The 27,669-nt window shown below is 50.1% G+C and overlaps 2 protein-coding genes across 4 annotated transcripts in view; both read right to left on the bottom strand.

The window, feature by feature from the left end:
* The window catches only part of LOC122384728 (DNA excision repair protein ERCC-6-like), a 34,564-nt gene extending 24,242 nt beyond the window's left edge, over nucleotides 1-10,322 (bottom strand). The window contains exons 1-10 of one of the 3 annotated variants that reach the window (XM_043372422.1): nucleotides 10,199-10,322; nucleotides 9,412-9,541; nucleotides 5,977-6,134; nucleotides 5,507-5,678; nucleotides 5,077-5,213; nucleotides 4,366-4,730; nucleotides 3,946-4,147; nucleotides 3,445-3,582; nucleotides 1,883-2,019; nucleotides 1,349-1,527 (exon numbers count right to left, since the gene is read on the bottom strand). In XM_043372422.1, the coding sequence (XP_043228357.1) occupies nucleotides 1,349-1,527; nucleotides 1,883-2,019; nucleotides 3,445-3,582; nucleotides 3,946-4,147; nucleotides 4,366-4,730; nucleotides 5,077-5,213; nucleotides 5,507-5,678; nucleotides 5,977-6,134; nucleotides 9,412-9,541; nucleotides 10,199-10,200 (1,620 nt within the window). In that variant the 5' untranslated portion in view covers nucleotides 10,201-10,322. Of the gene's footprint in view, nucleotides 1-1,348; nucleotides 1,528-1,882; nucleotides 2,020-3,444; nucleotides 3,583-3,945; nucleotides 4,148-4,365; nucleotides 4,731-5,076; nucleotides 5,214-5,506; nucleotides 5,679-5,976; nucleotides 6,135-9,411; nucleotides 9,666-10,198 lie in introns of those variants that run through there. The other 2 variants (XM_043372423.1, XM_043372421.1) reach the window with 2 other exon arrangements.
* A 461-nt stretch (nucleotides 10,323-10,783) lies between these two features.
* LOC122384727 lies at nucleotides 10,784-27,057 on the bottom strand. Its single transcript, XM_043372420.1, has 12 exons — nucleotides 27,038-27,057; nucleotides 22,598-22,819; nucleotides 20,163-20,308; nucleotides 19,655-19,794; nucleotides 17,625-17,701; nucleotides 16,233-16,738; nucleotides 15,409-15,742; nucleotides 13,140-13,956; nucleotides 12,665-12,889; nucleotides 11,993-12,180; nucleotides 11,683-11,881; nucleotides 10,784-11,442 (listed from the first exon to the last, which is right to left on the bottom strand). The coding sequence occupies exons 2-11, from the start codon at nucleotides 22,781-22,783 to the stop codon at nucleotides 11,696-11,698; spliced, it is 2,805 nt and encodes a 934-aa protein (XP_043228355.1). The 5' UTR covers nucleotides 22,784-22,819; nucleotides 27,038-27,057; the 3' UTR covers nucleotides 10,784-11,442; nucleotides 11,683-11,695.
* Between the last annotated feature and the right edge of the window lie 612 nt (nucleotides 27,058-27,669).

Here is a 27,669-nt window from a genome sequence, read left to right as displayed (position 1 = left end):
GGCTCTGTAGCCCCTGGCGCGGGAGCTATCACCGCAAGTATTACACCGAACGGGCTCATTAGCGCCTGTGCAATATTGACCAGCGGAGTCATTTATCGGCATAACGTCCGGCGGCCTGTTCACGCAAGGCTGATTAGACCGCTTCGATTTGTCATGATCCATGGTGTAAACAGATGGATGTGACATGGATGTGACATGGAAGTGACATGACATGGAAGTGACATGGATGCTGCCATAGGACAGTCATGCCAGTTAAATGTGCAATGTTGAGTGTGCGATATAGTATGAAACGTAAAGGTGTATTTAGAGTGAGTGTCCATTTCTTACCAGCAACAGGTCTCTAGCCAACTTCGAAATAGTTTATCAAAACGTTTGCTGGAATACGGGTCCATTGGAGCAAAATCAATAAGACACAAATACGTAAGACAATACAAGACAGGGAAAAGAGGGATGGGGGAGGGGCTCAGTCATCGGCGTATCAGCGAATGACCGCTGTGCGATCTAGAAGCAGCATGCTTGCAGGAAAGCGTGCTTATTCTAACTATGTCGTCCAGGGGAGTGAAAATTGATCAAAAAAGCCATAAACTCAAAACTAGTTTACGAAAATTGATAGCTCAGATGGGTTCGACATAAATCGAGACGCAAATATCAGGTGAATGTTGCAACGAGCCATTGTTACAATATCAAATGTTACAATATCCATCCATTCATGCAAATCCTCGTAGGTACTCGACAGTCGACGGTTATGGTTACCAATTACGCAGCTCTGTCGCAGCACATGGCGACCAAAATAGCCTTCATTATTTTCTAAGGACCAAATGATCTCTTTTAGCATACGCGTCCGTTTTTTTTAAAGACGCAATTACACAAGCTTTGCGTATATCTATAACGCAACAAACGCATAATGTAGCCAGCTTGCACGGTCAAACCTTTTATGAGCCGTTCCATTCACGAAATTCCATTCACGCAATGGAACGCACACAGCAAACCAGGCAATCAGCAGTTAACAACTAAATAGGGTATGCGCCGTCATGCGCCATATACTCGTATACGGTATAACGGATCAGTTGCCAATACATGTGTCAGTTACTGGAAATGATAGGAGACGGATACGCAGTGAGAGCGCAGAGTCGAACTTGACAGACCCGCTAAAGGTCGACCAATAACGTCGGCCAAAAGTTACCTTGACATAGCGGTAAAAGTTATGGCCGGCGCACTACGCTTCAATCTTCGCATTTAATTGTGGAACGACAGCAAAAGGCTCCATTCAAAGCGGCCAGAAGTACAAATTTCCAGACATTCATTCAGGAACGATAAATCACCACCGCTCGACACCCAAAGCACTGACCTGTTTGACAGCCAGTGTGACCTGTGCGTCTGGGTTTCGTATCTTGTGCCCCTCGTCCAGTATAACGTAGTGCCAGTCCTGCGCCACCAGCGCCTCCTTATGGGAGGTCATTGCCGAGTAGGAGGCAAGCAGCACGCCACGCCGGCTGCCCATCTGGCGGATCAGACCCGTGCGACTACCTGTGGAGGGGTGGGGAGGGTTAGGGGAGTGAAAGGCGCCAGTCAGATAGAAGTTGATCGGGCCGTCAAGTAAATAATGCCAGCTGCGGACTCGTGAATCGTGATATTCAGAAGTGACCAGTGTGTGACCCTGTCTGACCTCTGTGTGACCTTGTAGAACCTCCTAGTGACTTTTCTTGACCTGCGCATGACTGACCTGCGACTGTGACCTCTGAGTGACCTCTGGCATGTGACCTGTCTTGCATGTGACCTCACGTCCTGCACGTAACCCTGTTTGACCTGACTGACCCTATCAGGCCTACATGTGACCCATGACCTGTCTGACCTGGCCAGCCTCTGTGTGACCCCCTCTGACCTGCGTGTGACCCAGACTCGTGCAGTACGGCCACCCGCAGCGGCGGCCACCAGCGGTGTAGCTCGGCCACCCATTGGTGGAGCACGGTGGCCGGGGCCAACACCAGAACCGGGCCCAGGCCGCGCTCGCCGCCCCATCTGCCGGCAAAGGAGAGAGCCAATAGTTACCAAATACCAAGTGTAGCGTGTGACTGCTGCGCCGAACGATATTATTGGAAGTACCAAGACGACTCAGGTCTCAGAGCGAATAATCAGCAATACGCACATTTAAAGGTAGTGTGCCAGCTTTCCTCGACCGTATGGAGTTAATGGCCCAGATAAGGAGAACCGGATTTTTAGAACTTATCCATACCTTCAAAACTCATGGAAACGTCTTAAATTCTTCAAATTTTGAGTACCCCAGTGCGAAATTCGCCCCGACGGGTTGTCGGTCGTACCCCAACCACATTTCACACCACTATGAACAATAAATGCACACACTGAAATCGCTATTACCGATATGCTCATCCAATCAAGTTTCGATAAACCCGTTCATCATCATCTCCTGCGGTTTCGAACACGCCTGTTAGGTGGTGCGGTAGACCGCGCCCAAAGCCAGGGCCCCGGTAACGTGAGGTAGCCGAGTCGGGGCAGCGTGCGATGACCCAAGCCGGGGCCGCGCGTCCTTCCGGTGTCATGTGATAGCCCGGGGCTGCCCGCGGGGATGCGGTAGACCGCGCCCAAAGATGCGGCCCCGGCTTGGGTCAGCGCACGCTGCCCCGACTCGGCTACCTCACGTTACCGGGGCCCTGGCTTTGGGCGCGGCTTCTGCTCATACTTTGTGGTGCGGTGGTGGTGCGTCGGGCTGCGCGCTCTGACTTCGGCCAAGAAAAATGCGTCAGCTGATCATTGTCATTTCTGCCACTTGCGTGTGGTGAAATGGGGTCATAACTTAAGAGACGGCTTTTTCATATCAATTATTTTACATAAAATCATATTTCAAACCATAAATAATGTTCGACAGCCAAAGGAAAGAAACAATACCAATACAGGCTTACAGTTTAAGGCTCGACATTGTGTTGTCTACGATTAGACAGCTGATAACTCATTCCCGTACGTCGTAACTCTATAATGACCTTTGCTTATTGTCACATGTGCGCCGCATTCGCGATTGTTGCCGACGCCTGTTTGCAGTTCAGCCCACTACAGTTGTTATACATATCGAAAAACCGATAAACTTTTAGGCGAAAAAGGCACTATTCCAGGCCCATTTTTGATTTTTTTTGCGATATTAGGTAAAAACAGAAGCTTCTTATCCTAGGAAAAATAAAATGGGAAATCTTTCAAAGGTGGCACACTACCTTTAAGCACATAGTGAAAATTCCATATTAGCCATACAGCGGAAACGACACCAACGGACCTTGTTAAGCAGCTGGTGAAGCTAGTGACATGAAGTGGCCAATGGCCATGCTAAACACTACAGCAGGGTCTGTCGACCTAAGAAATAAACGACAAACTGCACAAGCTGGTTCGTAAAAACTGACCAATTGACTGTGCCATCTGACTCCTGGCTGACTGACTGACCTGACGTTGCTGCTGCTGAGGCCGGCCAGGAAGGCGATCACCTGGATGGTTTTCCCGAGTCCCATCTCGTCCCCGAGGATACCGCCGCATCGCTGCTGGTGGAGCTCCCACAGCCATCGGACACACACCTGCTGGTACCTGGCGAGACGGCAGAACAGCGTGGGATGTCACAGGATCAAAATGATGTCATAAGACATAATGCGACGTCATAGAGCAGTCATGTGACATCAAATAAAATGATGGACATAGCCATAGAGAATAAATGAAAGTAATGCACAATGTCACACATTCAAAATGACAGCGTGTGATGTCACAATCTCTCTCCCTCTTTCTTACTCTCCCTAACTTTCATACATTTGTCTTTCACTCTCTTGTCTCCTCTTCCTTATCTCTCCCCAGTCCCCACCCGCCTTCCCTGGCCCTCTTCCTTTATCCCAGCACTGTCACCAAGGGTAGGCTAAGCGCATACTTTCTCCCCCCCCCCCCCACCTCCCCACTCACTTGAACAGTCGGTCCCAGAGCGAAGCGGGGCAGCGGAACCCTCCGTCGAACTCGACACACCGCTCCTCGCCGCCGTCGTCGTCGACGATGCCCTGTTCGATGCGCAGCAGACGCTCCTCGCGCCGCTCTCGCCGCCACTCGCGGATCCGCGCCGCGTACGCCTCGGGGTCGCCGTCGTCGGTCTCACGATGGACGCGTTTGGCTGCGGGAGTGATAAGTTGTTAGGTTGACACGGGAAAATCAAATGAGAAAAACGCGTTTCCAGACTTGTTTCAGTTTCTCACAGACATTGTCTATTGTCTATCTAATTTAGCATATTAGGAAAATAGTAATCAGCTGATAATGATTGCAGGACACTGACGACGATTTGATATGTTTTCAAAATTCAAAAAATATCGAACACCAGCATCAAGCACTGACCTGTGACTTTGGGGCTTGCGTGAGCCCGTTTCCGTTTGGTCCCTTTGGTCACCGGCCGTCCCTTTCCGTTCCGCCGGTCCTCTATTCCTCCCTCCTCGTCCGAAGGAAGGTACGGCTCGTCTGATTCGTCGGCCGACTCGTCTGACGGGACGTACTCGTCCTCTGATTGGCTATCGCCGACTGAAGGCCGTCGGACCGCCGACGCTGATTGGTTGACACTGGCGGACGGACGGGATTTGGCGAGTTCCGATTGGCTCGTTTTTGTTTGTAGTGGTGATGTTTCTGTTGATGTGCCGCGCATAGCTGAGGTCCCGGGAACGTTTGGAGGAGACTTCGCGGAAGAATGAATGAGCCTCGAAGAGGAGCTGAAACAAACCGAAGTGACTTGATTATTGAGTAGTGAACACGCATAGAGGAGCTGATTACACATCAGATAACTAAACAACGCAAAAATCGCAGAAAAAAATATCCATCTTACCTATTTCAGGTAAATATATGTAAAAAAAAAAAACGCAGCAATCTGTTCAGCTCTCTTCTGGGGTTCCCACCAGCAGTTAAACTGAATATGAAAAACTGATAACTTTAAACTTAGACACTTGTGGTTACGTCATGCAGTTGCTTCCTGAGGCTCGACATAAACAGGGACACCCACACGCACAATCGCTGATAAGCTGCCGCCCCTGAGTCCCAGCTCCAGCTGCCCCAACTGACCTGGCCGGCTCCACGGTGACTGCCGAGAGGTCAGTGCCGAACGGCGTGACCTCGCCCAGCCGGACCTTGGCCTCCAGTTCGGACTCGCCGTCGCCGGAGAGCAGGGCCGCTGCTGATTGGTCGTCACCGGTGACGTCCTGCCGAGACGAGCAATCACAGTTCGTGTAAAACCGAGACACCAAATCAAACAAACCACCGGGGGGATTATTACCGTGAGTTGCGGAATCTAGTCGAGAGCCAACCCCCTGATGTCAGAATTTGAGCTGCTTGACAATACCTGCTCCATCACAATTGAAGCATGCGTTTGACAAAGCAAAAAATCATCACATATTTGATGCCCAGGAATGCACCAGGCGTAATATCGCCGCCCGGGAAACTGATCAAATAGCACAAATGAGGGCACGACTACGCGCTCAGCTCTGGCCCGTACCTGCGAGCTCCCGGCACCCTCCAGCGCTGCGAGCTCTGCCTCGAGCTCCGCCAGCTCCTGCCTGCGGTCGGCCAGCTCCGACTGCTGCCGCTTCTGACGCTGCAGCTCCTCGTAGGTCCGCGGCGCCGTGACGGCCGAGCGCTGCAGGTGTCGGCACTTCTGACGGAGCTGGCTGTGAGGGACCGGGGCGGGGGACGGATCAGTCAGTATGCCTAACAGCATACACAGGAATGAACAGATAGAGTGGCCAGCTCATGGCTTTTGTTTTCGCATCAATAGATACCTATCCTCGATAATTGAGCATACAATATACATGCAGCATCGAACATTGATTGCACCCAGGAAATGCTGTTTTATTTTACTTTCATCTTATTACTCCATTCAAAAATGCATGCATTCAATACGTTTGTGGGACATTAGACACTGATATGTGATAAGCAGTTAGCACGCTGGAATCGGCAGCCACGAACCTGATTCGGTTGCGCAGCGTCCTGGCGCGTTTCTCGGCATTGACCTTCTGCCGCTGGGCCTCCATCCTGTCCAGGGCGGCGTCCACCTGCAGCCGGATGCCCGACTCCAGGGCGGACTGGTCGTACAGCCGCAGGCCGAGCCCATCCAGTTCGGCATCCTGGCGGCGGCATCCCGGCAGTCAAATGCTACACAGCCATGCTCCAGATTTGTCTTTATCTCAAAAACTCTATTTTTGACAGCAATTTGAAGTTCACGTCTGTTACGCCAAAATTTGCTGTGCAGAGGTCTAGAAAATTGACCCTGTGTCGTGATGTCATCAAGAAACCTAGGTCAAAAACTTTTGCCTCAGAAGATGTGAAATTGATGGGAGAAACGGTACTGAAAGTTTTGTTTTCCCATCCCTAAGCGTTACAGGAGCTATCACAAATATTCACCGGGGGGGGGGCGAAAACGCCCCAAAGGCCCGTGAGGGTTAACCCGGCAGGCGGTGGGCCTCCCGGCCACCTTCCGCGCGGTGGGGGGGGGGCATTTTTTTGCCCCCCCCCCGTATCTCCGAATCTACTGGACGGATCCGGAAAATTCAAACGGCGCTCGATAGCCCTGTCAAATTTGTCAAAGGAAACCATATTTCATTGACCTCGGGGTCACCAATGACGTTACAGGTCAGGTCAAAGATAAAATGTTTCACCGTTCACGGGTCCTCTAGGGAAAGCTCTATAACACCGAGGAAAACGCATTTTGTCGAAAATCAGCACTGGGGCGTCAGTTGTCTAGTGCATATGTTGCTATTAGAGGTCACTGGTCATACCAAGTCAGGTCACAGGTCAGGTCACCAAGGGTCACCAAGGTTCACCACATGAACCCAACTTTACTAAGGTTGTGCGATGCATGTTTTATGGCCAATTTTTCATTTCCAACTCAATGGTGTTGGTTATAAGACCACCAGGTACAGTTAAGTCACTTTCTGGTGGAGGTCAGGTCAAGGTCAGGTCAAAAAAGGTCAAATTTCAAAGTTGATAGATTTGCATAAAATGGGTATCAATTCGATGCAGCTCGTCACCGGAAGTCTAATGGTGGTCTTTGTTTTGCGCTACAAGGTCTAGAATTGCTAAAAATTGAGTTTGAAAATTTGATGTCAATTTTGAAAGTTTTTTTCGCTATAACTTGGCCAAAAAAAGATATATCGATCCATAGGCGTCGCCAGAGATTGTCGGTAGGGGGGGGGGGGGGCAAAATCAACTTTTGTGTCAAAACTTGCCTTTCCCCAGTCTTTACTCACTCGTTTTACATATCATTCGACGCGCAATGGTGCGAGGAATCCGATGGTGACAAAGGTTTCCTTCTAGCTATGACATGTAATTTTTTACAGAAAAATTCGAAATTTTGAAATTTCATAACAAAACGACTGGTAGAATCATAGTGGCTGCGATTGCCGACGCACTGCAGAGGGCCCCTGTGCAGACGCTCGACGCTCATGATCATTACCCATTAAGAGGTGAAAAACGCTCCATTTAATCGGATCCCCCTGCTAGAACCTCCATTCACGCATGCATGCAGAGGTTTTACGTGAAATGCATAGGACTTATCCCAGCCGCCGATCGTAGCTAAGTTGGGCATTCGGCGGAGAGTGAATGTCGGAAGTGTGAATCGGAATTCGGAAGTAATTCATCTTTGCTTCAGTGAGATGAAGTGTTTTGTTCACTCGAGTGTGAACAAAAGTTTCTCGTTTTTCGTGTGAAGGGAAGCGCTGCAAACGCGAACAAAAACTGTTAAAGGAACCAAAAGTAACGCACGGCATAGCGGCAAGGGATCCCGTAGAGATAGGTTTGTGACTTCCAGGCCATTTCAGGGCACTCAGGGTCAGTACTGACTCTCAGAAGCCTGCTTAGGATCCCGGAGATCGACGTGGGTCACCTCAAATATTTACGTGTACGTGGTGCTTTAGGGCTTTCCGAGCCCAAGGTGGGGCCCTCAGAAGCAGTGTGGGCGGCGGGCGCTAAGAGACTAGGCCCAGGGTGAGCCTGGAGCCCTCGGATAGCAGTGTGAACCCTCGGGGTCTGTGTCGAATCCCTAAGGACCCTACGTAGGGACATAATAAACATGTGTTGCGGACCTCAGAGGGACACGTGGGCTGTGACCCCTCAGATGCCGGCTTGGGGTTGGCAAAGTCTGTCGCCTCAAAAATTTGGCTGAACTATCAGAGGCCAGTTAAGGTTCTCAGAAATGTTCGAAGGCTCAAAGATCCCTGTATGGGCCCTCAGAGAACATGAACACCAGTGGGACTTTCAGAGGCCGGTTTGGGCCCTCTGAAAGCTTCTTTAGGGCTCACTGGAGCTCCTTAGGAGCCTTTGTTTAAAGCAAGCTCATGAGCCCTGCAACACTTGTACGGTAGGTACTTGAGCCTGTCGCAGACATTTGACGAGTTGAGAAAGGCCCCGAAGATTTTGTTTCACGCTTTGAACAAAAATTGTGTCAGCACTCCAAAACTTATGAAAATCAGCTGTAAAATGTAATAAAGAATGAACTAGGAACATGTAATGAATAACAGCATTAACATTTCCGAGTCTGGACTCGGAGTCTTGAAGATTTTGGCGACTGCGAGTCAGACTCTGGTTTGAACTGCACGCTCAAACCGAGTCTAACCTCACAGGCATTCTCAGAAAGGTACCCCCATTTTTTCCCGACTCCAAAATCTCATCGGATCTGTATCGATGTCAGGGGGTGCCCGGTCAGAGGTTGGGGGCCTGGGGGGGCAAGTTGCCCCGCTTGCCCCCCGTGGCGACGCTAATGTATCAATCTCGAATTTGGTATGTAGATAGAAGGCGGTAGGGACCATCACATATCTTCCGTTTTTTCGAAATTAAAAAAATGGGTTTTTTGGTTATTATATTTTTAAAAAATCTATTTTTTATTTTGGGGGGTCAAAATCCAAAAATTTCAAAATCCGAGAGAGCAGTTTCGTAGCCCTTCTAATTCTGCACCTTTAATGTCAAAAATATTTTTCTGTATCTCTAAAGCTGTAGGCCTGACAGCTCTTCTCGCGAAACCTTTTTTTGGGTCGAAAATGGCAGAAATGACATCACTCTGACGCCATCTGCGGCCAACCTATCATAGCATTTGGAAAAATTATTGGTCAAAATGTGCAATAGCTGCTCACGGGAGGGTACTGGAAGTTTGGTGACGATCGGCGCAGCGTTTCTGGAGACATATCGAAAAAAACTAAAGGGGGGCAAAAAAATGCCCCCCCCATCACCTGGAAGGTTAAGTGAAGCCCTCCCTGCTCCTCACTATCATCTCAACAGCATGCAAGTCTTCTGAGTTCTGATATAACCTCATAAAAAGTGAAAAAAACAATTGATATGACAAAGCCGAGGGTTACGACTTCAATCGGTCCCAACCCAGCCCTGATTCCTGAAAACTCAAATTGATCTCACCTCATCCCGAAGTGTGGCTGACTGAATCAAGGAGCTATCAATGTTTATCTTCCTTGTTTCCTCTTCCCTGTCTTCAGTGGGATCCCCACCCATACTTGCATCTTCATTGCCATTTTCCTCATTCATCATCCTGCCCCAAATGAATGCAAATACCAATGACAAAACTATGACACTACAATAGAAACAAAGCCAGCATAACGGTTCAATGGTTCACATCTTGGTTCACATCTTGACAAGTTTAGTATCATGCTAAAAGTCATTAACAAATCCACTCAGACATGGGGGAGGGGCGGGGGCCGGGGGGGGGGGGCAAATGGCCGAAATTGTTTTATATTTGAGTTGAGGTTCTAAATACCCTGGCTGAAATGGCCCATTTATTTCCATGCACCTTGCACTGCCACCAGCATAATGGTAAAACTGAGGTCTATTGGGGAATGGGGGCTCAACAGGCTTTAGGGGAGGGGCATAGCCCTAGATGCACCACCTGGAACCGCCAGTGCTGAAAATAAGTGCACCTAAAAAGTACAGATGGCAATAAAAAATCAAAAATATTTCTGATTCAGCTGAAGCAATTCAAGTTCACCTAGTTCCACAAACTGAAACAAAACCTCTTATACGACCTTGAACAAAACATGGTGCAATGTTATGTAACCATGGATAACAGCAAGGCTGAGGCAATAAGAGCGATACGAGAATGTAACCAAGAATAATATTTTTCTAACAATTTCCTAATTCACCCTCAGGAACATGCATGGGTAAGCGTCAGCTAAGGCAGGCAGGCACTTACATCCAATTAGGTACCTACTTAGTTTTCCTGAAACAAACAATCCCACCCCACACGTTTTTTTTACACGAATATTTTGTCTAGGCTGCGCCAGAACTGCTTCGTACGGTAAGAATTGACGTCTGTCAATCTAGCAGCAGGCTGATTTCCGTAATCTGCTGCATACTCTGTTGCCAAATTTACGGAAGGAGTCCACTGGAGTCCACTGCCGGCCCGCCGCCGGTACATTTCGCAGCCGCAATGGACACTTTGCTGCCGCAGGACCGAGCCAGACCGAGCGCCCGGTGAACTGCCCCCAAAGCAACGGCCAGACAGCAGAATATTCGCAAATTTTTATCTGCTGCTCTACCGAGACGTGAAGTATTTAATAAGAGTAGACACAAAGCCGTGGACAGGTCAGGCAGCAGATTCACATTTCGAATCTGCTGCTAGTGACGGGTCATATTGATACTCGATGTACCCTGGTATTGGCGTGCATCCATGATCCAGCCAGCCCCCTTCGGACTAAACTCCGTGAATCCGATGGATCCATTCACCCGTCAAGTCAAACAGCCACCGGGCTATGTCATTCACGCAGAGAGAAGACAATACGGTACTTCACATTGTATTTCAAGTCTGAACGGATGCCCCTCGCCACTTACCCCGCTTCCTGTCCGGCAGGGCGATGGCGTGGAGCAATGGAAATCCTATGCCAACACACTTACACTCAGCGGTGCAGGGAACGGAACTATTTACCCAGCCGCTCGCCTAGCGACCCACGACTCCCTGATAACTGAGAGATCTTTGCATGGCCTACAGGGGCCCAAAGAACGAACGGCACATCTTGACATACGTACACACACGAATAAGTTTCACTCGTAAATTACGATCTCGTTGACAAGTTTTACATGGCCGCACCGAAAGACAAATGCGCTTCTCGCCTCATTTCTGCAAGACCGCCTACCCCTTTTCTGTGGCCCGTCTAGTCAGAGGTAAGGTGGCGTTTACACTGGCCACAGTCGTTCACGACCCAAGTGCGGACATAGTTCCTCTTGGATGCGTCTCACTGTCTGAATTGCCGTCTTGGGTGAGAGGCGCGGCAGCGCTCGGCACTGTGTGAAGGCGGACACGGGGTCCGGGTGCTACACTCATACAGCTGCACCTGTATCGGCGGCGGCGGCGGCAGTGGCTGAGGACACAGCGGCGCTGCCGGTAGTGGTGACTGCTCCAGCAGCCCTCGAGGCAGCCGGTAGAGACCGGACACCGTGCTGGAAGGAACAAATGGAAACACTCGTTAGGCAGCGCCAGACACGTCGTTAGGGCGGTAACGTAAGCGAATAGTTTACATCACATGGTTAAATAATGTGCATATTCCCCTTGCTAGAGGCGAACCGAGGTACTTCATCGAAGTCATATACCTATTTCTGCCACATTATCGGACATTACCTTTTAAAGCAGAGGAGCTTACGACCGCTGCCCAGCCGCCATTCTCGTGGCACTGCCCCTACCTGCGTGGGGTCTTCAGCTGTCCAGTCCGGCACCATAGGTATGGTCCGTGGTCCATGGCCCGACGGCGCCGGCTGGGGATCGGGCGCCAGTCCCAACGGCCAGGGAGCCGGCGGCGCCGGCAGAAGCGGTGCCCTCGGCGGCTCCGGGGGCACCTCCGGTGGCTCCAGAAGCGAAGCCCGCCGCGCACAGAGAAGCCTCCTGAACATAAACCCAGACAAACGAATCATCAACTCTGGAATATGATTGACGGCTCGAGAGAAAATTACAGTAAGCTCCGAATTTATAACCGGTATTGTTGAGAAATCTTACCGGTATTCCCAGGATGTTGCTTAGGCTGGGCGCGTAATCATAAGCGCCCTCGGTACCCTCAAACGCTTCGTCCAGCCCGTCGTCCTCCTGGTCGCCGTGTTGAGTACCGGGGTCGAGCTCGCCTTCCACGTAATTGTCGAGCTGTCGGCCCGTCTGACTGTACAGGTAGGCGACACCAACTAGCTCACCTAAAGAAAACGAGAAAGAGTGCATGGGAACCAACCAGCCTTGACATGCAACATACACTACTGAATAGTGCAAACACTACACTGAACACCCAAATAGCGAGTATAGCGTTAGCGTTAAACGGATGGCGTTTACTGCGAAGCTGAATCCTTGGATTAGCGGCCGAAAGCTGGCAGGGAGGATCCAATCGACCCACCTCCAACTCCCTATGCCTGTGAGACGATTTGTTGCACTGATCTGAATATATGGAGTTCCGACTGACCAGTTGTTTTGCAACAATTTCCGCTGAAAATACTGTGCTATATGTATCTGTGAAAATACTGCGGAAAAAAGACTGAAAAAATACTGTGAAAATACTTAAAATATATGTGAATATACTGTGCGATTTGTGAAAATATGTGTTGTGTGTCCCAAACATGTGTGCATTTCTGTTTATCATAAAGCACCGAGTCTAGCTCTGGTAAGTGGCGTCGTAGGAACATTTACCGTTATACCAGACGCGTCCGCCGTGGTTTGTCTTCAGAAACTTTTTGTTCAGCGCGGCCAGGGATAGGTCGTTCAGAGTCGCGCGTGTCCAGTCGTCGAGGAACTGCAGCTGAACATTGTCCGCGGTGTCCGGCTCTGTCTTCGCCCGATGGTGCTCGGTGTTCCACCGCGCCACGCCCTCGACCAGGAGGGCCTGGAAATGCAGGTCCCGCAACGCAGCGTTCCCTGTAAGTGAACAAACGGTTGTAAGATATCTTGAGCGGGTAAGGATTTATACTTGGGCGACTTTTTCAAAGAAACTGTTTCTTTTACTTTACAGCGCATTCGTGATGCTGGATGTGGTATAGGCAGGGAAAAACCGCCCCGTAGCGCAAAAGTATTCATGAACAAGCGTCATTCGGGTAAGCATTTTACAGCACTGCTAGCTACGACTTCATAGCATATCTTCACACGAAACCATGCTCAAACTGCACACCTGGGATGAACTTCGCTAGATGCTTGTGGAAGCTCTCGGCGAAAGTCGTCCCGCGGGCTGAGGAGTAGCACTGGAGCTGGGCGCCGCGCCTGGTCAGTGGACTTGTTTCGCGGTACAGAGCCACCCCTGGCACGTCCTGTAGACAGGCCAGGTGCCGCTTCTGCTCCTCCCAGATGGCCCAGATTCGGGTCGGATCCAGCAGCGGCATACCCGTGCCGTCCGGCCCATCCGTGCCCGCGGGGCCCGAGAGCCGGCGCAGCAGCTCGTCGATGGCGCGGGTGGTGACGTCCACACCGCGGGTCCGGCGGCGGCAGTGACGCTGGCGCTCGGCTTCGGTCACCGCCTGCCGCGCCATCTCGTCAGTGACATTGACTAGGCCTCTAGCACGAAGTTCGTGTCGTTTGGCCCGCACGAGTGCCTTCATGTCAGCTGGGTCGGTCTCGAAGATCGCGTCCGCGAGTCCGCTCACCAGGCGTCCGTACAGCTGGTGCCTTTTGGTCGTGACACCAGCCGCCATCCGAAGCATGAAATGCTCGGCGTCGAGCCGCACTGGCACGCTCTCCCAGCCGGGGAACCAGCGGAGCGCCGGCGCCGCGGGCGTGTTCTCAGAGCCACCACAGCACCCGGTGTCCACATACAGCAGCCGCGGTAGGCCCATTGTCGCGTCCCGGTACCGCATCACAAGACTGCGGCCCATGTCCAGCAGTCCGTCGCCCGCCGCAGGGGTGAGGACGCACATCAGAACTTGGTCGTACTCGTTGGTGACTGTAGTCCAACGCGCGCTCCCCGCTGCCACTCCGGCGAACTTCTGGGTCAGCTAAGGGCAGCACAGACTTTGTTAGTTTCTATACTTTGCAGCTGATGTGTTTCCTAAAACCAACGTTATACCCATTTGTCGCCAGTCACATATATTTAAAAAGAAACAAATGCAACCGTCCGCTGCACCCCACACTGACTCCGACGAGACTCCGCTCGACCACGCCTGAGGCGGCGACTATGACTATCTGGCTGCGCATGATTAACTAACTACTAACTAACTACTACTAACTAACTACTACTAACTTACTAACTAACTAACTACTAACTAAGCACTAACCCGGACTGACGTCGGGTCACCTCTGGCGGCGAATGGAGTAACTACGGTTGCTGTGTGTAGTCGAAATGTGTTGTAATTAATAGGGAAATAGACATTTTGACACATTTGACCTTTACTTCAAGCAAAACATTCGGAAGCCAAACACATTTTAGCTCATGTCCGGTTATTGAAAGATGACGTTGCATAGAAACATCTGTAGTAAAAATGTTATGTAGGTACATTTTTCATTTATAAACCGTTTATACAATACATATTGAACATATAATTGCATTCCCCACTGCAAGGCCCTATATTTTTTCCACATTGCTAGACGTGAAAGTTTACATTATCAAGGTCATTTGAGTTATTCGAGATTTTCGTCGATGAATCCAGATAAAATTGAGCTACCGAACTGCCCCCGCCCCCAACCCATCCAGGCTAACCTGTGGCCGGCCCTAGCATGTTGTGCAGGGCTGGCCCGCCGGCCGCTCGGCTGGGGCGCCGGAAGGGCGGTCTGCGCCCCGGCGCCCCGCTCGGGCGGTCGGTGGTCAGGGGCGCTGCCCCTACGAATGCGTGTGTACTGTGTACTGTTTTATTTTCCATTTTCATATGAAGAAGAAGTAGGGCAGCGCGGGCGGGGGCAGGAGGCCCGTCTGGAGCGCCGGGGAGGTATCCCACAGCTCTCCCCGGCCGGGGAGGTACCCTCCAGCTCTCCCCGGGGCCGGGATGGCACTATGTAGCTTGAGTGTCGTCCCGGTCTGGCCAGACGGGCCCAAAAAATCATCATCATGTGTTTACTTTTAATAACTATCCTGTCTCTGTTGATATGATGAATGTGTGTGTATGTGTCAGATGATGTAAATAAACGTTTAAAAAAAAAAATGAGCTACCGAGGAGGTAGCTGTGGTGGCACCAATGTACTAAAAATGAGCTGCCGGATAGTACCGTATGCAGCAGGAACTCACTCGACCAGCTTCCTGACCTAAGCGACTTTGACATGACCTTAGCCATTGGTAACCTTTCCCATATCATTCAACGTAATATAAGAATACAAATTCAATGAAGGGTAAAAATGTTCCTATTGAACACGCAACTGCATACCATTGGTCAGCTACGATCGATATAATAACTGGTTACGGAAATGAAAGCTTCCTCCTTTCATTTTGAAAAAAAAACAGCAGCAAGGGTACGCACCTTACGGCTGGAGTCCATTTTGAGGACGTCACCGAATACACTGGTGATTGTGGCCAGGTATCGCTGTTGTCTTGCATGGGTTTCACGAAGGTAGACCCGCATCAGCCTCTTGGCGCTGGGTACCACCGGATGGGGAGGTGGCAGCGCGACCGGCCGCCGTCGCTGCGTCTCGCCAGGGGCGGCAGAGTGCTCGTCGCAGTGACTCAGGTAACACAGAGTGCGCGTGAGGTACGCCTGTCCCACTCCGTCACAGATATTCCTCTGTATCTCGGCCGGGTTCCTCCACGGGCCCGTCGAGCGAAACAGGCTGATGATGGCTTTGTCGCACGCGAGGCTGAAAACAGGTCGTACATTGGTATTCAATGGCATAACAGATGAGTGCGCATTTTGGCAGCTAGTTAGGTACTTCAAGTAGACAAATCAGCAATATCTCAATTATCTTGATTTACACTGAAAGGTGAAAATTTAGTTTATAGAAGGTTTATGTGAAATGGATATCGTTAAATTACCAGCACCAGTGTTTTACCCAGCAATTACTAGTGTTTGTGTCCGTACTTCGCTAGGTTTCGCGCCTAGCGAAGTACGTAAAGCATTTTAATTCATCCTTCTGCCTTCTGTTTCGCCGATGACAGCTGTTAGTCCGGGCGCCCAAAAACCCCGGTTTCGCTCCCCTAATTCATCTCAGTACAGTGCCGAAATTCTCTTGGCACACAGCTCTAGAATAGCGAAATATCATATGGGAAAGAGGGATAAAAGCACTGTTGAGTGTTGAATTCATTCTTGTGTTATCCAGATCAGTTCATTTAGCGACGGATGCGACTTACTCGTTTTTCAGCACAGCGGGGAACTGTTGCTGCCTGCCCAAGTCCAGCTGCCGGACGAGCCGGTGGTCCCAGGCGGCGTACACCTTCTGCGGCCGACACTGGGGGCACGTCAGACACTCGGTGGCTATCCAGTAGCCCAGACTCAGGTCGAGCGCCTTCCTCAGCCGGCTGTGCAGGCCGAACCCGTTGAGCAGGGCGCCGCACTGGGGACAGAACAGGCTGGCACCCCACAGCCGGCGGGGCAGCCACAGGAACAGAGGCACGCCATAGTAGCGGTCGGCGTCGGCGGGCGGCTCGCTGGCCACCGCTGGAGGTTCCGGTGGCCGACACCAGAGCTCGGTGAGCCCGTCACGCAGCTCGGCGTGTCTCCGTCCGCCGTGGGTGGTGGTGCGGAACAGTCCGCCGATCCACGACTGCTCCCAGGGAGACAGGTAGCTGTCCCAGCCGGGCGGCAGGGTACAGCTGCTCCGTTCCACGGCAGGACCACGCCGCTCCACAGGTGACATCTATAGACAAATCGCACATTTCATTATCGTAATTGTTCGACTTCTCTTTCAAAATATGATACTACAACATTGCTTGTTTACCTGAGCCCCCTCGCTTGGCCATGGCAGCTCGGACCGGCCGTTAGCTCTGAGTTGGCCCCACGCCCACCTCTAAGAGCCTCACGTCAGTGTGCGAGGGTCCTGCGTAGGTTTCAAACTTTCAAAGGGTCCCAGATCCCTAACCGCTGAGACGGCTGGGCCGATCTCCGAGGTATTACAATGGTCTCTGAATGTCACACATGGCTCTTTGTCAAACAAGCATGATTGCCTTCTGCGTTTCTCTGTCACGGAGCGTCGCTACAACAGTCAAGGACTAACAACCAAGGTCGTTACGGTTTAAAAAGTGCAGCGTGTAAAGTAGGTAATTCAACGCTCGATGATCTGATTTGAGGTGACCGGCGTTGGCCTCAGCCGCCCTTAAATATTTCGTGCCAAAGAGGAGCAAGGCCGTTTGATCAGGTCGAGCTCCAGCCTCCAGATGACGTCTCGTTGATCTAAGATGGTATGACTTTCCTATTCGCCAGCGCCGATCAGCGCGGTGCTATATACGCCCTTGGGTGCTATGAGGGCAACCCATGCTGGAACCTCAAGGCTGAAATACAGCTGTAAAGCGTGCAACTTGCGTCTCAGCACGAGCGCCTCACATTAGAATGCACAGCATATTTTAGGGCACTTGCAGACGCATTTGAACGCTTGAAGGCTGTGGCCCATGCTCAAGAGGTTTATAATAGCTTAGGCCTGGGTGAGTCTCGCATCGGTCAGGATATGCGACAATGGTGTACCTTGTATAATGTATAGGCCAGCTGATCCACAGATAAATTGCACACGGAAAGAGACCAATGTTTACCTTGATATCGGGTACGACGTTCAGGGGTCCTGAAGCAGGAGATTCTCCGTCCCACTCATGGCAGCTCACGTCACAAACTGCCGGAAAACAAGACAGGTCAGGGTAGTTGACCCTCTGTTGCTCTCTCTCTATATAGGTTGGACGGCTAGGAGTGCCGCCGAATAGTCTCGGCCAAGGGCGCATAAAGGGGGGGGGGGCACATGGGCCAGCCCCATTCGCATTGGGGGCCCAACTTTAAACAGCCTTCTTCTTGTGTGGTCGGTTCCATCCAGTGGATGCAATGCTTAGCCTTTTATCAGTTAAACGCTTAAACAATACGTCACAGGCGCCAGCACAACCGAAGACCGTCTAAAAATGAGCTGAAATGATTATTGAAAACCAGGTATTGAAAAGGCCGGGAAGCCCGATCTCGGGCCCAGCTCGGGCGACTTTTACGGCTGGGGCCTGGGGCTCTCTGGCATGGGGGCGTCTGCAGGTCGTGCTCCTCCCATTAAAAAATCCCGAGCACGTGCCGGGACTAGCGCACACAGCCACATTGTGGCTCTGATGTGTACCCTAACATAAGGGTTCTTCGTTGAATGCGGCTCCGGATAAAAAATCGGCTCCGGCTCCGGCTCCGGGTGAAATGTCATGGCAGCTCCGGCATCGGCTCCGGCTCCGAGTAAAATGGTCCGGCTCCGGCTCCGGCTTCAGTACTCAGTACATCCCCTATGCAACTAAATACGGGTGGCAGAAAAAAGACAATAGGATTGGTACACGTTGATTCTGTATTTGCATAACAAGGCTATTTTTGTTTTTAGGGCCTTGGCTACTTTCATATTTTGAATACCACATGTCTTACTGCCTTGTACTGTCAAGGCGAACTAGGTCAAGACATTTTTCCTCTTCAAAAAAAAAGGAGCCGGAGCCGCCCCTTTTTTGACGGCTCCGGCTCCGGGCAAAATATGCCGGCTCCGGTGGCTCCGGCTCCGCACCCCTGGTCATAATTATGGCAAAAATACTACTTCAGGACTATGATTGTCTGTCAAATTAGATAAGTTTCCTTCTGCTAATTATGCTACAAAAAGTATGACACCTTTTTCACGAAACGTAAAATTGGGAGTCTCGCAACCACCTAAAACAAAGTGGTTAACTGCCTATACCTGCACTTCTGTTGACGTCACGCTGCCAAAAGCCAGTCAGCTGTCATCCTGGACCTTTCCATACTTCTGATATCGGGGTGGGGGGTGTTCCCCCATTTTCCCCTGAGTCAATGGGAGATAATTGAAAGGCGCCTCTTTTAGACGAATGCCATTATAAACACTTCCAAACACTGAATTACAAGTAACTAAGACACACTGAACATGAAACTGGTATCCGTGACCCCCCCCCCCGTTTATGCCCCTGAGGTCATCTCAGGTCACGAATGGTATCTAACAGTTTTTCGCAAATAACTTTTGATAGAGGCATGCTAGAGCGATGAAAACGCCTTAGATGTGTTCAGCTTGACGATACGGAATACGGATCGACTGATACGCAACATGACCCTTTCCGGTCAGGTCGTGACGTTGACCTGAGGTCAAATTTTCAAGTTGACCTTTCAAGGTCAAATTATACTTCATTCAATGCGTCTCGACGAGAGGAACACGATGCCGGTAAAAGTAAGCTCGTGCAAGGCTTGAGTCAATTACAGTTATTGCAGGGGAAAAAATCCAAAAAAAAAATCGGCCATTTTGGCAGTTTTTGCCCCCTGCAGGCAAAACCGCTGACACTAGACAAAATCTGATGGATTCACTCCTAAAAGGGCGTTAATAGGAGCCCTAATCGGCGGTCGGTTCGCGCGCCAGCCCGCGCTCACACACGTGCAACGTGCTACCCCGGCAACGGGCTATTGACCAATGAGAAGCGAGAAAAGTGTTACGGCACTGCAATTTTTCATATACCTCTGGCCTTGCTCAAAACAGCCCCAGGTCCGGCGCGGGTTAAGGCCCACAAATAGAGCGCCCTTCAAAGAGTATCAAATAGCCCCAAAACATGAGCAGTACACTGACCTGACTCTGAGGATGACGGACCGGCAGTAGGAGCTGCTTTAGACTCCCCAGACGTCTCCGAGTGGACAGTCAGCTCCTGGGCCGAGTCGCCTCCGTCGTATACCATCAGCTGTGAGCCTTCCGGAATAGGGTCCAATGTCCTGCAAGTCGAAAAAGACGGAGCCATGTATGTAGGCAAAAAATCTGAAAGTAGTAGCATGAACTTTAAAACCTCGTACGGGAAAGCTCTAGTCATAAACTTTGGTAGGTTTGTGCAATTAATCCTATAACAAAGCCAGCGGAGCGAGTTAAGTCTAACGTAGAAGAGCAGACATTTCTGAGTATGAGCGGCCGTGGTCACGCTTATGCCAGGCTCATACCTCAGCAGCCACTGGACCGATTCGCTGAAAGTAATGTTGTAGAGCAGCTCCATCCCTTCAACCAAGCATTGAACTACTCTCATTAACATTGATTAGGTTTCATCCATAATCCGTTGAGCAGATTATCGAATAGTCCTAGTTAACCTCACCTGTACCGGTCCACCTCAGTGAAGCCGACGAAGTCCTCAGACGGTGACGGCGACCGGTACCGGAATTTTTCCTCCTCCTCTGGGGACTGTTCAGCGTCGTGCGACAGGGGATCGTCGTCCCACAACGGAGAAGACGACCGCTCAACCTACAACGAACCAAAATAAAACGCACTCTTTTGAGATATGTTTTACTTCTTCCTCCATAAATGAGCTAAAAGGACACAGGTACCCATATTTACATCAGTTCCATTTCCATTGTCTCACTTTCTTAGCCCTCGCCGGCACAGGCCATTTTGCGTCCTTTGACGGCACAAGGGGGAGGGTTGGTATGACCCCCCCCCCCGCGTTTGGCATCTGATCGAGCTAGAGCTTCGCGGAAAAAGAAGCGTGTTGCCCGTCACGAGAGGAAGCCGATGATACCCAATTTCAAGGTCATAAGTTATCGGTTGACCTTCCAGGTCAGGTCAATGACCCAAAAGTCGGGAAAATCGGGACCTGTTAGAATGTCGTAGAGTGTGGCTGCTGTGGGGTTATTCGGAGTGCTGATCACGAATATCGTGCTAGTTTTGATCACAGATGTTGTCTTTAAGCATTTAGGCCCGGTCGGGTCAGGTCAGGTCAGGTCAACCGGTAGGGGTCGTGACGGGTATTCGTAGTACGTGTCAACCGCCTCTGACAGCTTCGTAACATGTTACGTCGACACCAAAACTACTTCGTAAATGTTCGATGGTTCTAAATTCGAATTCAGCTCCAAAAACTAGCCTAGAAACATGTAAAAATCGAAAAAGTGGACCGAGGTCACCAAAGGTCAATGACCTGACCTGACCTCCGGGTGACCTTGACATCCACCCTTAAGCATGGAAGCAACATCAAATCACATGTTTGAACGTTTGAAACCACGAAAAACTTGCAAACGCGCGGCCAATGCGAGCCAACATACGCCGAATCGCGATTCCGGCCAAACATGGTCTCGGAAAGTAGGTCACAGTTTAAAGGTCATTTGGGTCAGGGTCATGACATTTTCAGGGTAGGTGTAAAATTGATCAATACGAGGGTACTATAAGTTTCGTTGCGATCGGTCGCTTTTCACGCGAGTTATTCGCGAAAAACCTTGGGGGGTTGCATCAACCCTTCCCCGTGCCGGAAAGGGTTAAACCTCGCATGTGTACCTAGGGGGGGGGGGGTCAAATGGACTCCCCCCATGGTTTTTCGCGAATAACTCGCGCAAAAAGCGGCCGATCGCGACGAAACTTTTGGTAACAATTTGGTAACAAATTTAGAAACAATTTGAACATTTACGAAGTAGTTTTGGTGCCTTCGTAACATGTTACGAAGCTGTCAGAGGCGGCTGACACGTACCACGAATACTAGTCACGACCCCTACTGGTTGACCTGACCTGACCTGACCCGACCTGGTCTAAATGCTTAAAGACATCATCTGTGATCAGAACTAACAGGATATTCGTGATCAGCACCCCAAAAAAACCGTAGCAGCCACACTTTACGACTTTTAACAGGTCCCGATTTTCCCGACTCTTGGGTCATTGACCTGACCTGGAAGGTCAGCCAATGACCTACTACCTAGGACCTTAAAATTGGGTATCATTGGCTTCCTGTCGTCACGGGCAGCACGTTCATTTTCTCCGCGAAGCTTTAGCTCGATCAGGTGCCAAGCGGCAAGGGGGGGGGGGGGGTCCAACCAAGAGGGGCAAACACCGCACACATGCGAGGGTTAAGACACCTGACGGATGGGCCTCTCAACCAAGGGTCGTATTCGGCCACACAAGCTTATCTCGAAAAGTAAGAAAGTTACGATGACGCAGAGAAAATCAATTGATAGCCCACATAAGACCTTTTAGAATCATACAGGCCATTTCTCGATCAGGTCATTGCTGAGGTCACCGGACATCACAAAAGTAATGTTATCACGAATTTTGGTTCACGATTTTGACAACTTTTCACAAATCGGTGCTTAAGTCGAGTCCCCTATCGGGAACCAAACGAGCTACAGCGCCGCAGAATCACGCATTTCATAGCTCTTTCAAAAGTCTTCCCGATTATTATTATCAGATTTGACCTAATGTCAACAATTTAGCGTACGGCAAAACATCCGAAAATTTGTCGTTTTTACCGAAAGCGTTTTCTATAATAACTTTTGACAACAAGCTTGCAATGTGTTGACTTTACCGACAACGCGTTTCCCTCGCCAACGAGCGCACAATGAACAATAAGTTGACTTTTTCAGTCTACTAACTTAAAAATTTCCCTCATGTCAAGGCCACAGAAACAGTCACATTTCATATCAGTATATAAGTATCACTGAGCTGAACGCATTCATGGTGTTTTCAGCGCTTTAGCATGCTAAATCAAGTTATTGTAAAAAAAAAAAAATGTAGAGGACTATCATTAATTTACAGTTTACACACTAGACTTACCTTTGGTGAAGAGACTTCCATTTTGATCTCTTCCTTCACATTCAGCTGTAAGTCGCTCTCTGAGCGAGCGTCCAGGGCGATGGGATCGCTCTCCCTCTCCGGCGGCCATTCCTCGTTAAGGAGCCCTTCATGATGACACTTTGGTTCAGCAAGTGGCTCCACTGGTTGTGTCGATGGATTTGACATGACTGGCCGTGGTTTACCGTCTGATGGAATATGGTCCTGTCGGTTGATGGTTCATCAGGTTCAGTTACAATAACCCGCTACCTGGTGGGGTCTGTTTGTAACGCGACTGGTGGTGGTGGTGGGGGGGGGGGAGGGGTATTCCCTCCATCGTATCTCCGAAACTACTGGAAGGATCCGGCAAATTCAAACGGCATTCGAAAGCCCTGTCAAGTTTGTCGAAGGAAATCCAATTTCATTGACCTCGAGGTCACCGATGACGTCACAGGTCAGGTCAAAGACAAAATGTTTCACCGTTCACGGCCCACGGGTCTTCTGGGGAATGCACTATAACACCGAGTAAACGCATTTTATCGAAAATCAGCGATAGGGCGTCAGTTGCCTAGCACACATGTTGCTATTAGAGGTCACTGATAATACCACGTCAGGTAACAAGTCAGGTCACCTCACCATGGCAAGGGTCAGCACATGAAACCAATTTTACTAGGGCTGTGTGATGCATGTTTTATGGCCAATTTTTCATTTCAAACTCAATGGTGTTGGTTATAGGAACATCAGAAACAGTTAAAGTCACTTCCTGGTGGAGGTCAGGTCAATGTCAGGTCAAAAAATGTCAAATTTCAAAGTTGATATTTTTGCACAACATGGGTAAAGATTCGATGCAGCTCGTCACGGCGAGTCTAATGGTGGTCTTTGTTTGGCGCTACGTGGTCTATAATTGCTAAAAGTTGATTTTGAGATTTTTACGTCATCAATTTTGAAGTTTTTTTTTCGCTATAACTTGGCCCAAAAAAAAAGAATTATCAATCCAAAATCCAAAAGTGCCCTGGCAGCCCTGTGGTGTTCCTGGTGGGCCTGTGGTGCCCCTGCTAGGCCGCAGGTGCTCCTGGCAGGTTTGTGGTGCCCCTGGAAGGACTGTGGTGCTCCTTACGAGCCTGAAGTGCCAGCGACAGGCCCATGGTGCCTTTGTGAGGCCGGTGGTGCCCCTGCTAGGCCGCTGGTGCCCCTGGGCCCTGACAGGACTGTGGTGCTCCTGACAAGCCTTATGTGTCCCCGACAGGCACGTGATGCCCCCGACAGTCCCAAGGTGCCCCTGCGAGGCCAGTGGGTGCCCCTAGCAAGCCTGTGGTGCCCCTGGCAGGTCTGTGGTGCCCCTGGCAGACCTGTGGTGCACCTGCTAGGCTTCTGGTGCCCCTGACAGGCCTGTGGTGCTCCTGAAAGGACTGTGGTACTGGTGCCCCTGGGCCCTGACAAGCCTGAGGTGCCCCTGACAGGTCCATGGTGCCCTTGACAGGCCCAAGGTGCCCCTGCGAGGCCGGTGGTGCCCCTGGAAGGCCTTTGGTGCCCCTGGAAGACCTGTGGTGCCCCTGACAGGTCTGTGGTGCCCCTGGCAGACCAGTGGTGCTCCTGACAGGCCGGTGGTGCCCCTGTCAGGTCTGTGGTGTCCCTGATAGGTCGGTGGTGCCCCTGGTAGGCCTGTGGTGCCCCCGGGCCCCAAGGGGGCATGACCCATGTGACCCCACCTTGGATCCGCCACTGGTTGGCACCCATACTAATTCCAGAAGCATCCAAAAACACTTTTTATTACGAGCGAGCGTGTAAAGTGAGAAGTGAAAAAGTCAGCAAAAGGTGTGTGGGGGGGGGGGGCAGTTACATTGCTGGCCCCCATTCGAGAGTGGGGACCATTGCCCCCTGCCCCCTATTCCTACGCCTATGCCAGTAACCGATCAACTAATGCAAGGCCGCCTAACATAAATTGGTAGTTTACGCCGTTTACGCATTCTGCGGCGCCAGTAGTATTGCCTCTCTTTGCAGCGCGCATTGCTTCTGACAAAGTTACATTTCATTAGGTGGAGGAAAATTGCACTCAATAACGATGAAGCACAAATCGGTAGGCGGATCTATGGTCAAGCGTACCCATTTTCGGGAACGCATTTTCGTTCCCATGTTTGGGAACGATAAACCCAAATATGGGAACGCCATGTAGGAATTATTTAAAACAAGAAAAAGAACCGTTAAATGACGTCCAAAAAATATAAAACGATCGTGAACCGCCTGATAATTGCCTCAATATTGTTGGGAAAGAGTTTGATATTGTAAGGCCCATCGTAGTTTCAAATCGTTCCCCTATTTCTAAAGCAGTCCATCATCCGGGCCGCGAGCCCAAATTTGGGAACGCTCTCGTACACTGGCGCTGCAAGCGTTCCTTATTATGGAAACGGCGTACCAAAAATTGGGAACGATTTCACCGACGCCTTTCAGGGGCTCTTTTCATTAACAAGCATCACGTCCAACGCCGCAAATTATTGTTAACGTAACAATCATCAGATGACCTTTCCGGCAAGACCGTCGCATGTTTCGCCCGGTCTTCTGCGCTTTTATTCCCGTCGATCTCGCAGCGGGACGCCCCCCTCTGCAGGATTACGTAATTCACAACGCTCAGCGATGTTCAACAAGGTCTTCCATACCTATATCCACCGTCCGCGCCGAGGGTGGAGACATGTCAAGCACCTGTCTGTTTATCACCGATAGTTGACGAGCACAAGGAAGTATCCAAAAATGGGAACGCTGAATATGTTACACCCTTAACCCGCGCACCAACGGGGGGGCGGATATCCGCCCCCCCCCCTGAGGTTTTTCGCGAATAGCGGGAAAACCGCGGCGCGTAGCGCCGCGAAATTTGGTATGACTATAACCTCATCAATTTTACACATGGTGTGCAAGTTTGAACTTCCTACCTTTTAAGGTCAGGTCACCAGGTCACTTTGAATGACCCAACCTCAAGTCACTTTTTTGCAACTTTGTCACCGTGCCACAGCTACAGTAGATGTCGGAGGCCTTTGAAAGTCGCAGGATATTATTAGGTCATTAGTAGCTACAATTTGTATATCTCGGAATTTTGATATCGGTGACCTAATGTCAGGTCAATTTCGCGACCTCACCATTATAAGTCAATAAGGGAAAAATCAACTCCCTGTTTTTACCACTAAAACGGGTCGGAATGGCCCCATATACTTTACATGACTTCATATACGATCAACCTTCACTACCTTGAGGTCTGTTTTGCTGTTGGGCAGCTGTGAGGTCATGTGACGTCATCAAAGGTCACCAAAGGTTTTTGGCCAATAACTCCGTACAGGAACAGGATACAGACGCGTGGATGGTCTCATTGTGTTCAGCTCGTCAAGACGCATCGAATGATATACATGATGACCTCGAGGTCACGTGACCTGAGGTCAACCTTTGACCTTGACCTTTCGAGGTCAACATATATATCATTCGATGCGGATTGACGAGAGGATCACGATGATGCCCTTAGTTTGTTCCTATCTTGACTAATTCGAAAGTTATTCGAGAAAAACTCTCTCCATATCTAGTGCCGCCATTTTGACTTTTTCGACCCCTGTGACGTCATCTTTGACCTGACCTGAAAATGACCTTAGTAAAACTTGTAGATCTTGACCGTATGTATCCGATGCCGTTTACCGCTTGTCGCTATCTTGCTTCGTTCTCGAGATCTCAGGGGGGGGGGGCGGTCATCCGCCCCCCGTCGGTGCGAAGTTGGCGCAGACCCCCGTCAGTGCGCGGGTTAAAACACCTAGTCCCATGGAAAATCTAGTTTTTTCCTTTCTTAATGAGTGTAAGTGGCAAAAGGCCTGGTAGGATGGGCACGAGGAATGATCGAAATCAGCATAAAAATTATAAATAAGCCACACAGAGTGACCTATATAAGAGAAATAATGAGTTTTAATGGGCGAACGGCCGAAAAGTTACCTTCCGTTCTCATAAATGGGAACGCCCGTTCCCATATTTGGGAACTCCGTTCCCCAAAATGGGAACGTTCCTATATTTGGGTACTCATGACCATAGTTCCACCTAATGAAATGGAAATCTTCATGGAAGAGCAGGTCGGAGAACCGTCAAGTTTGTTCTTCAGGGTGATACCTACAAATACATTAAAAAGTTCGGCAAAAGGTGGGGGGGCCAGTTAACATTACTGCCCCCCCCACTATGAAAAGTGGGGGGGCCACCGCCCCCCCCGTCCCCCCTGTTCCTACACCTATGGTTCTGGCACATTCAATGGTAAATTTTTTGTTTGGGTTTGACCATTCCACGGTGACTATAAAGACCATTCCACCTTCATATTAGTGGCTAGAGTTCTATCACCATTATTGTTATACCACGCGTATTTGTGTTTCACGTATTTCACAACGAAATGACACTACCTGCGAGTTGCGACAAGTACCCACGGTATACCCTCTTATACGGCCTTGGGTAAACCTCGCTGGCTCAGGCTGCTACCTACCGAGACGCGCCATTTCGATGTTTGTTTACGCGCCATGTGTGCGAAGTGCGGTAGAATTGTAACGTAACAAAACACTCTAGAGTTCCATAAATTATAAAGAATAAAAAGATTGAAAATAAAATATGGCCTGATAAAAACTAAAACAACCTTACCTTACCTGACCGGTTTACATAGCCTTGAACCGACCTAACCCTGACTCAGGTACTAATGTTACCCAATTTTGGGTATCGGTAACCCTGGCGTCGCCGGTAGCATGTTTTTTAATCCCACCCAGAAATGACAAACAAGCCCCTGATTGGCCCTTGGATTGGCCAGTTGCCGGCCAGTTGGACTTGAGCGGTCGCCATGGTGGTATCGGGGACTCGGCATGCATCGTTAGGAGTTGAATTATGTGTTTCGTTGTGCTAGATATTGCCAATTTGCTTTGATATTTGATAAATAACGTTGGCTTTTTCTTTGGTGACCTTGCATAGTAATACGACGATATTTTGGCGCCGATTATTATGCATTAAACATCTTGAGACAACTGGCGATTTCCACGCCATTTTGCAGTGCCCCCCTGAGCCCCTTCCCTTGTGTAGTG

This window comes from Amphibalanus amphitrite, unplaced genomic scaffold (genome assembly GCF_019059575.1).
Source record: "Amphibalanus amphitrite isolate SeventyFive unplaced genomic scaffold, NRLGWU_Aamphi_draft 000197F_arrow, whole genome shotgun sequence".
Classification (NCBI taxonomy): Eukaryota; Metazoa; Arthropoda; class Thecostraca; order Balanomorpha; family Balanidae; genus Amphibalanus; species Amphibalanus amphitrite.
The sequence above is the reverse complement of the archived record's forward strand: the minus strand, read 5'-3'. Positions and strand labels throughout refer to the sequence as shown.

What these genes read in the sequence shown, in the direction of transcription:
- LOC122384727 (XM_043372420.1), bottom strand. Translation starts at nt 22,783, where the DNA reads ATGTCAAATCCATCGACACAACCAGTGGAGCCACTTGCTGAACCAAAG. An exon ending in CCCGCTGTGCTGAAAAACGA is followed by an intron (nt 15,743 to 16,232) that starts GTAAGTCGCATC and finishes ACCTGTTTTCAG; the next exon opens with CCTCGCGTGCGACAAAGCCA. An exon ending in TCTAGCGAAGTTCATCCCAG is followed by an intron (nt 12,890 to 13,139) that starts GTGTGCAGTTTG and finishes GTTCACTTACAG; the next exon opens with GGAACGCTGCGTTGCGGGAC.